The 10181-nt window shown below is 44.0% G+C and overlaps 1 protein-coding gene across 1 annotated transcript; it reads left to right on the top strand.

The window, feature by feature from the left end:
- Positions 1-711: 711 nt before the first annotated feature.
- LOC145399110 (protein CFDP2-like) lies at positions 712-1056 on the top strand. The gene has a single exon (XM_080271855.1). It carries the CDS (start codon positions 712-714, stop codon positions 1054-1056), a length of 345 nt encoding a protein of 114 aa, XP_080127981.1.
- The last annotated feature ends 9125 nt before the right edge of the window (positions 1057-10181 follow it).

The raw sequence follows: 10181 nt of genomic DNA on the forward strand, positions 1-10181 counted from the left end.
GATAGCCAATGTCAGGGATTCCATGCCCCTGTCCATAGGTTTGTGAACCTTCTCCTGACTTGGAAGGCTGGGATAGGGTTTGCATCCTTTCCCTGTAAAGAACCAACCTCGCGGAAAACAAGATAAGGAAGAAGGATAGGGGTCAGTGCCTGTTGTCTTACCATGTCCCAGTTTTGCTGGGGGGTCCCCCCTCTGATGCCGGCCTGGCGGGACTTTCGGGGCCCGGTTCCCATTATGATGGTTGCTGGGTAAATCTTACAAGACCCTAACAGCCGGATGATGGGGAGGGGGACTACCTAGCCCAGACTCTGCTGTCGTCGTGGTGCAGAGAACGTGCGAACCTGAGGCTCCAAGAGCAGGTTTAAACTTTGGAAGGCACTGCAGGTGGGGCCATGGAATGTTCTACACCCTTCAAAGGATGATTAACTGCCTTTGTTGTCATGAGAGTTAGGGCAATTGGAGGTCACCATAGCTGCACTCTCTGAAGTGAGGCAACTTGGTCATGGTCAAATCAGTAGCGATGGTTACACAATACACATGCTACTGGTCTGGCTGTGACGATGGTGCGCATCTTAGGGGTTTTGCTGTGGAAACTGTTTCTCACTTTGTCTGTTGCGTCGACAGGGTTACTCTGGTTGATGAGCATATAATGCTGGTGAGACTGAAGCACTCCTTGGGCTTCATCTCTCTTATTGCAGTATATGCTCCGAAATGATTGATTTTGAAGAGAAAGAGCAATTCTACACCAAACTTGACTATGTTGTGGAACAGTGCCCCTCGCGGGATATGCTCCTGGTCTTGTGCGACTTTAATGCAGTTACTAGCATTGACAGGGAGGGCTTCAGGGATTGTATAGGTCCCCATGGCTCCGGAACCAGAAATTCCAACAGTTCTTACCTTCTGGATTTTACAAAATTACTTAAGTTAAGAATTGCTGGATCCTGGTTTCAGCAGCCAAATATTCACCGCTGGACTTGGTATCCCAACATTGGAGGGGTTGCTAAGGAGATTGATCACATTCTTGTTAGTACTCACTGGAAGATCCTTCAGAACTGAAGGGATTCCAGGAGTTCAGAGTTCTTTGCTACTGATCACAGACTTCTTGTTACTATTCTAAGGTTACAAATTAAAACCGAGAGATTCTCAAGATGCCACCATAAAAGGTTCCATCTTGAAAAACTCAGGGATGAGAAGTTTGCACATGAGTATGCAGTGGTAGTCTCAGACCGGTTTGAAGTCCTCAGTACTGTTCAGGATCCTGTTGAACGATGGGATACCTTTCAGTGTGCTACCCTGGGAACAGCTGATGAGTGTTTTGGAGAGCACCCAAGATCATGGAGGGGCTTCATCTCGTGGGGATGCTGATCACAAATGAGGAGAGACATGGTGCCAGACTGGCCGGGAATCTTGAAACTCATGCCCATCGAGACAGACTTCTGTCTCAATGAGCACTAGTTTCACTGAGAAGAGACAAGGAGAGGTATGTCAGGGAAATTGCTGAGGAGGTGGAATGTCTTTTTCATGCAAGGAGAGTGGAAAGGTTACAAGAGGATGAGAAAAAGGCAGAGTATAAGAGAGAAGTGGAGGAACGATTCGGTAAATATGAATTGGAGCAGATGGGGGACGTGGAAGGTGTGTGCAAGATATTCACAGAAGAAATATGTGTAACATGTGAGGTTGTGTGTGGGGTGAAGCGAAGACAAAAGGGGATGCAAGGAACAACATGGTGGAATGAAGTGGTGAGACAGGTTGTGGCAGAAAAGAAGAAAGCATATAATGAATGGATGAGAAATTGAGGCGTGGAAGAAGTTGAGAAACGGAAGAGGGAGTTATGTTAGAAGGAAGAGAGAGGTCAAAAGATTAGTGAGAGAGAGTAAGAAGAGAGTGGATGAGGAATTTGGAAGGAATTTGATTGTAAAGTGGAGGGACTGTAAGAAAATGTTCTGGAAAGAGGTAAAGAGAGTTAGACAGGGTGGCAATGAAGTTAGTAGAGGAGTGAAAGATAAAAATGGTAGATTACTAGTGGAGAAGGGAAAAAAACTGAGCAGATGGAGAGAACACTTTAAGGAATTGTTGAACATAGAGAACGAAAGTAATGTGAGTATAAGTTGCTGGGGAATGGCTGGGAGAAGGAGGGATGTGAGAAGACAGGAAGAAATCAATAGGATGGAAGTTGTGGAAGCTATGAAGAAAATCAAAATGGGGGAAGCCCCAGGAATTGATGGAGTGTGTGGTGAAATGCTGAAGCATGGGGGAAAGATAGTAGTAGAATCGATGTGGAAGATGTGCAGACTGACCTGGGAGGAAGGTAGAGTCCCGGAGGATTGGAAGTCAGGTATAATTATTCCCTTGTACAAAGGGAAAGGGGAAAAAGAATTGTGTGGTAATCATAGGGGCATTTGTCTTCTTAGTGTAATAGGAAAAGTATATGGTAGGATATTTATTGACAGAGTTAGGGATATAACAGAGGAATTATAATTGGAGAAGAACAGGGAGGTTTTAGGAAGGGAAGAGGTTGTGTAGATTAGATATTCATTCTTAGATCTTTAGTGGAAAAGTGTCTAGAGAAGGGAAAAAAGTTGTATACGGCCTTCATGGATTTGGAGAAAGCATATGACAGGGTGGATAGACATGGACTGTGGAAAATATTAAGAACTGGAGTAGATGGGAAGTTGTTGAATGCTGTGAAGAGTATGTATGAGGGTGCTAAGGCTGCAGTGCGTGTGAATAGTGAACTGAGTGATTTTTTCTTTTTGAAGGATGGGTTGAAACAGGAATGTGTCACCTCTCCATGGTTGTTCAATCTGTATACGGATGAGGTTATAAAAGAGATACAAGGTGGGTAGCGAATGTTGGAGTGACACTAATGAGAGAGAGCAGTGTTTGGAAACTCCCTGTACTGTTGTTTGCAAATGATACTGTGTTGTTAAGTGACGATGAAGGGGAGCTGTAAGGATTGGTGGATGAGTCTGGGAGAGTGTGTAAGAAACGGAATCTAAAGGCGAATGTAGGGAAAAGTAAAGTTATGGTTTTCGAGAGAAGTGAAGTCAGTGAATGTACTGTACAGAAACTGGATGAGGAGGAAATGAAAAATGTGAGTACGTTTAAGTACGTGGGTAGTGTGATCAGTAAGGATGGAAGTTTCGAGGGTGAAGTGCTTGAAAGGGTACAGCAAGGAAGAAAGGTTGCTGCTTCCTTGAAAGCAGTGATAAGAAACTGGGAAGTGAGCATGGAAGTGAAAAAGTTACTACATGACAATATTGTGATACCAACTCTAACGTATGGAAGTGAAGGACATAAGTCAAGAGTGAGAGCTGTGGAAATTAGTTATTTGAGAGGAGCATGTAGAGTCACATGGAGAGACAGACTGACAAATGAGGATGTGGAGGAGCTTTGTGATGTGGATGTGATAGGGAGCGTTAGGAGAAACACACTGAGGTGGTTTGGCCATGTGGAGAGGATGGTGAGTGAGAGACTGACGAGGAGAGTGTATGTGAGTGACGTGGAGGAGGGGCAGGGAGAGGGAGAGGCCAAGGATGAGATGTAGGGATGGAGTGGAGAGAGTGGGGTGTGAGTTGGGAGCAGGGCAGTGAAATGGCGGGGGATAGGGCGACGTGGAGGTGGTTTGTTTGTGCCACCCCGTATGGGATTAAGGAGTCTGGCAATAGATAGATAGATAGAGAGATCTTTGACACGTCTACCGAGCCCTGAAGAAACTCCACTCCAGACCCACCTCTCAGATTAACACTGTTCGGATGGTCGGATCGTGTCAGGGGCAAGTGAGTATAGAGCACTTTGAGCAACTGTACAGTATATAGCTGAACCTCGCAGTGGAGAGCTTCCATTGGCTGGTGTACAGACATTGACTGTCGTCCCACCAATGGATGAAACCATGCCTTCTCTGGATGATGTCAAGAAGGCAGTAGCTAGGGTGAAAAGTGGTAGAGCAGCTGGTGTTTGTGACATCCCAGCAGATTTGATCAAAGCCATGATCAAGGGATTACATACGGTTATAGAAGCCGTTTGGCAGACTGGTATCATTCCTCCTGACTGGACAAAGGGTTTGGTCACCCCTATCTGGAAAGAAAGAGGAGATAAGCATGACTGTGGTAACTACCCTGGTATTACAGATCTCAGTGTGCCAGGGAAAGTTCTTGCTCACATGTTCCTGATGTGTATCCGGGACCATCTGCAAAGGTTGCAAAGGCCTGAGCAATACGGATCCATACCCAGGAGATCTACTATTGACCGTATCCTAGCTCTTGAAGTTCTTATGGAATGCTGTCTTGAGTTTTAACAAGGTCTGGTTGCAGCCCATGTGGATCTCAAGAAGGCATTTGACTCACTAAATCGGGAGGGACTATGGGAACTCCTGTGACTCTGTGGGATCCCCACAGGGATAATCCGACTGACTGATGGCTTGTACTCAAACACTGAGAGTTTCGTAAAGTGTAAAGTTGAGAGAACATCCGACTTCTTCCCAGTAAGTTCTGGTTTAAGACAGGGATGTGTCCTTGCCCCTGCACTTTTCAACACATGTATGGATTAGGAACTGGACCAGGCTGTATGTAGAAGTTTGTGGAGTATCACCTGGCAATTTCAGGGTTACCAACCTTGGCTTTGCTGATGATGTAGTTATCCTAGTGGAGTCGCTGCAGATAGTACTCAGTACCCTTGAGGGGTTTCATGAGAATGTGAAACCATTGGGATTAAAGATCTCATGGACCAAAACCAAGGTTCAGGTATGTGTTGGCTTGTTGGATGAAGCAGCTTCGTCTGTCCAAGCATGTGGTCTTGGAAAGATTCACATATCTCCGTGGCGTGGTCCATAACAACGGTAGATCAGACTGATATCTCTCGTCACATTGGTCTGGCCTACGGGGTTATGTATTCACTCACTTCAGGTGTTTGATACTGTCAGTACTTGTGTAACCTTTAAGGTGCTGGTGTTCCCTGTTTTACTTTATGGTATGGCTGCAAAACATGGACACTATACAGTGATTTGAAGTGGTGAACTGACTCCTTTGGTACTACGTGTCTTCGCAGAATCATGAGATATTGCTGGTACAACCGTGTGCGTAAGGGCTACTACTCCGTGAGAATGAATCGAAGCCTATTATCCACGAAATTCATCAACACCAACTCCAGCTATATGGGCACGTGGCCCGCTTTCCTGAGGCTGTGTCCTGCTCACAGGGTGAACTTTGAACGAGTTAACCCAGGGCAGAGGTCAAGGGGAAGGCCACGCAACTCATGGCTGAAGCAGGTCGATCATTCCTGTTGGGAGATACTTAGGGGTGGAAGAGTCACTGCATGGAGGGATGCATAGAGGGACCTGCTTGGGTGGTGTCGGAGGGTGAGTCTGCTTCCCACGGCGTTTACCCCTTGTTGAATAATTGATTGATGATCCTGTTGGCTTTATGAGTGGTAAATGTGTGAATTAAATATTATATATTTAAAAAAAAACTGCCAAAGACAAGAAATCTCCAAAGTTCCTCATCCCAGGAAAATAAATGAACAAAAGAGAGACAAGCATCAAGATTCGTTCATGTCAAGATTTCTAATGCAGGAGAAAAAAAAAGTGAAAGGTTAGAATTAGGAAAACTGGTTCTTTATACAAATTAAACCGAACAAGAAGGTCATATTCAAGAGCCATTTATTCGAGATGCCAGGAAACATTGCGTTTAAAAGACTAGACATTAGGAGCAGCGAGAAAGATAGATTTCGGAAGACAGTTCCAGAGCTCACCGCTTGCTCGTTACCTATTATTCAATCCTTTTGCCCCATCGGCATCAGGATCGTTGGGGGCCGTGGCTAGACTACTTTATCCAGACATTTAAGGCCAGAATGGCCAGTTGCTATTCCCTGATCGGTAATGTGTGAGCAAAAACCTCAGTCATCCCTCGGTTGTAAAATCCTATGGGCCACCTTCGGTTGACGGGCCTTAATTCGAAAGACTATTAAGCGTCTACTTGGTTGTGTAGTTACCACCCTACATAGTAAATGGTTTCCTGGGATACAGGCACCTACCAAAACTAGCGGCATACATTGCGTTCAGAAGACTCATAGGTCATAGGCAGAGGGAAATATGGGCTAAGGAAGACATTTCCAGAGTTGACTACCCACGTACATGAAGGACTGGAGGTATTAGTTAACTCATGCATTAAAGAGCTGGACAGAAAGGGATGGGAGTGTGTTCCTAGACTTTCCTGCATACCCGCTGTAATGGGAGAGGGATACAAGCAGATATTTCATAAAAGTAGTGAGTCCCTTGAAACAGCGTTATTATAATATATAGGGAAAGACATGCTACATCGTTGCGAAATGAGAGACGTTGAAGGAGTCAGTACGAGGAGGGGAGTTGATAAGACGAAAGGCCCTTAATTTCACTCTGTTTTAAAAGGGTTGCATGTAATGAACTCCCTCACACATGAGAGTAGTTCTCACACAGGGATGAATAAAGTCTTTGTAATAATTTAGCATCTACGCAGGCGGAGTTTGTTTAGCCCACACAGTCTCAGAGAAGTGAATCTGCAATGGGACTGCAATGTAATTTTTTCGTGATAGGTTCTTACAGCAGGTTACCCCTAAAGTTACTGAGATACTGTATAATGAAGAACTAAAATGTGTATTGTTGAGTATTAAGGAGTATTACTGGGGAAGGTTTTTGCAGGTTAAAAGATCGAAGAAGTGAGCTTTTGTTGCTTAAAAAATAACAAGATTCTTTTTACACCAACGTGAAATAATAAAGTTATAAACCAGGTTTGCCATAGCCTCATCTTGCGACTTTTGAGGTAATTACTATGATGGACATTGTGAAAAACGGGAATAAGTGAAGGGTGGAGTCATCAACGTGTGAGTGGATAGGGATAGAAATGCAGCCCACAAGAAGACAGCTGGAAGATGGATAGAACACTAAGGAGAACCCCTACTGATACTTTCAGAAGTGCGGTGGCCGTTTCCAACAGAAGCTTCAGAACGACCGAAAAAACAGGTTAGAAATGAAGATAAAAAAGGTAGGACAGAAATCGTTAGAGGAAAGTCTGCAGTAGGACAGGATACACATGAGTCGCTCTCTCTCTCTCTCTCTCTCTCTCTCTCTGGGACAGGAAATGCATCTCTCTCTCTCTCTCTTTCTCTCTCTCTCTCTCTCTCCTCTGGGACAAGACACACATCTCTCTCTCTCTCTCTCTCTCTCTCTCTCTCTCTCTCTCTCTCTCTCCTCTGGGACAAGACACACATCTCTCTCTCTCTCTCTCTCTCTCTCTCTCTCTCTCTCTCTCTCTCTCCCATCCCTGTTCCGTCTTCCACTCTTAGCAGTTCTCTTTCCTATGTCCTGGCTTTTCACTGTACCAGCAACTCCTTCAATTTTTTCCACTTCACGTATCTGCCACTTTCTGGCCTTGAATCCCACACTACGACCTGCCTGAAAAGTGGACGTACTGGACCTGACCTAAGACTCAAATTCTAGGGCCCTGGCTAGTGCTTCTTGCATGCTTCTTGGTTGTGCATCTTTCACGTGCTCTTTTAACTCTGCACTATCAAGAGCATCGACGAACTGGTCCCTCAGAAGAATAGGTGAGAGATTATGTCCTACTCCAGGATTTGCCGTGTATGCCATACTGTCCTGGTCATGAGCAAGCTGATGTAATGATTGACCTCGAGCCCATACACAGGCCCGGAAAAAATGTAAACCTCAGTCCGGTACATGATCTCGTATATGTCCTCCAGTTCTTCTACTAAGGACTGATAACTGTTCCTCTCCTTCACTAACATCTGGCCCAGAACCTCCATTGCTGCGCCGTCGAGGCAAGTCCCCAGATGCACTGCCCTGTGCCCATCATCCCAACAATTCTGATCAGCAAGTAACTCAATCAGCGCATGGTATGCTTTCCAAGATACTCTACCATCAAATTCCTGAGGTTTCTTTTTTATTGGACCCCCATTATAGCCATGTGTTTCACTGGTTTGGGGCCTAAAAACTGGGGCATCATAATTAAGCACAGTACTCAAAACTCCTATATTAAGATTATTCAGCCCTGTAATGCTACCTTTAGATGCTTGAGATTTATCAGGATTCTCAATACACTGTCCATTTTTTTCAAATGCTCTCTGTACACTAATCTCAGGCTCAGCAATGCAATACTTCTCTACAGCCTCATTTCTCTCACAAATTATCTTCAGATGGTCGTCTACGTGCTTCAGCTGGTCATCTGCGTGCTTCAACCGGTCGTTTACATGCTGTCTGCACTCCATCACGATTCCCTCACTAATCTACAGCTGGTTTTCTACATGCTGTCTGCATTTCATCACTTTACTGCTTACCTCATACTTCTTTTACACTAGCTTGGCATCTATTTCCTCCTTAAACTGTTGCTGTTATTCCTTCATTTCCCCTATGAAATCATCTAGCTGTCCTTGCTTCCTCATTTGTAATTCCCTCTGTTGCTCCTGTAATGCCGCTTCAAGCTGTTCATATCTTTCTTACTGTTCTTCACTTTGTGCCTCTTGTTGTTCACTCTATACATGCAATTGTTCTTTGATTTTTTTTCGTCCTTCATATTGTGCCTCTAGTTGTTCATTCTATGCTCACAATATTATTGTTCTGTGAGTTCTTTCTGTCCTTCATTCTGTGCTTGTAGTTGTACACTTTGTGCTTGTAATAGCTTCATAATTGCTGCCAGACATGCCTCCCCTAGCCTAGCTTGGCCTCTTGTCTGCACACCTTCTGCCTCCACTTTGCTAATGATTCCACATTCCTGACACCACTGTTTCATCCCCATCCCACACTGCCATAGGCTCTGACAGCAGCAGTTCAGTATAGGAAGAGCAGTGCCTAGTGAGTTGTCCTTCTTATGGTCAGCCTTTCGGTGTGCAACAACGAGATCAGCTCAGGTGTTGTAAATAAACACTGGCTTCTTAAGTTCGCTGTCTTAATTTTCCAAATAACTGCACTTAATGATTGCCAACTTCACTTCACTGTTTTCACAAGTACTGGAACTATACTATCTGCACTGACACTGAACTAAACTCAAACTGAACTAAGATTCCTTCCCCATCCTTATATAAGCTCCTCTTATACTAGAATGGACTACTGTCGTAAAGACTTTGCAGTTACTTGTAGAGAAGTATATTTTAGACTTGTGGTCGAGCGGCTTTTATATCTTGTAGTAGTTTCCCCACCAGATGTCATGTAGTGACGGGAGAGGTAAAGAATAGTATGGGACTATTTTTATTTGTCTTGGAAATATTAAACAGGTATAATAGTATAAGTCCTGGGTAGCTACCTCCCTGTCTCGCTATCTCTCTCTCTCTCTCTGTTCTAAAGCTAATCTCCGTCTCGACCTCTCTATAGGGTCGCTTGTCTCCTTCTAAACTCTCTTTCCTCACATCTCGTGTAGTAGGGTGTGTGTGTCACGTATCTTCCTCGTGGCAACAGAACTTTCTCACGAGAGGACTGCTGACAGCTAACTGAATCATCTTACTGGCCGCTGTCGTCAGCTTTCCCCCGTGTAAGCGTTTAGCGCTGCTCGCTTCTCGCAAACACAACACCTTCTCATCATTTGACTTCCTGCTTCTATCTGTCTCTCTATCTATCTATTTATCTATCTATCTATTATGTAGTCCTATACTACTACATTCTCGAAGAAGCAAGTTACCAACTAGAAGACATCCAGAATATCCAGTTTTCTTAAACTACATAACACTTGATTCACTTGAACTTATTTAATATTCAAAGTGAGATGAAATTACATATTTTAACGAAGAATCACATAAAAAGGAGCATGAAATTTAACGCATAACTTTACAAAATTCATCCACTAATTGGCAACTCTGACATGTAAACAAACTAAGAAAAGTACTGAGAACTTCCAGTACTTCATAACTTAGAAAATCCCACTTCTCAACAATACTTACCAAAACAATGAGCTTCGCCATATATTTGGCAAAGCTTAATAATGAGGGAAACTAAGATCTACGCCTATGGTAACAGGCAGAGATCAGTAATGCATCAGGAAGGACTATTTGCCATTAGTAAACGGTATTGTTAAGCAGAGTGCTGGAGAATTCCCAATATTTCTCGTAGTTCCACAATGCATCAGAGGTGCCAGTTAGCCTGCTATTTGTGAGAGGAGGTATTTTGTAAGTTATACATTAATTTTTATGCTCTTTTTCTCTAT

This window comes from Coenobita brevimanus, chromosome 47 (assembly GCF_032717465.1).
Source record: "Coenobita brevimanus isolate Jiangsu-jjx chromosome 47, ASM3271746v2, whole genome shotgun sequence".
Taxonomy (NCBI): domain Eukaryota; kingdom Metazoa; phylum Arthropoda; class Malacostraca; order Decapoda; family Coenobitidae; genus Coenobita; species Coenobita brevimanus.

Coding starts and splice junctions, on each gene's coding strand:
- LOC145399110 (XM_080271855.1), top strand. CDS start 712: ATGATTGATTTTGAAGAGAAAGAGCAATTCTACACCAAACTTGACTAT.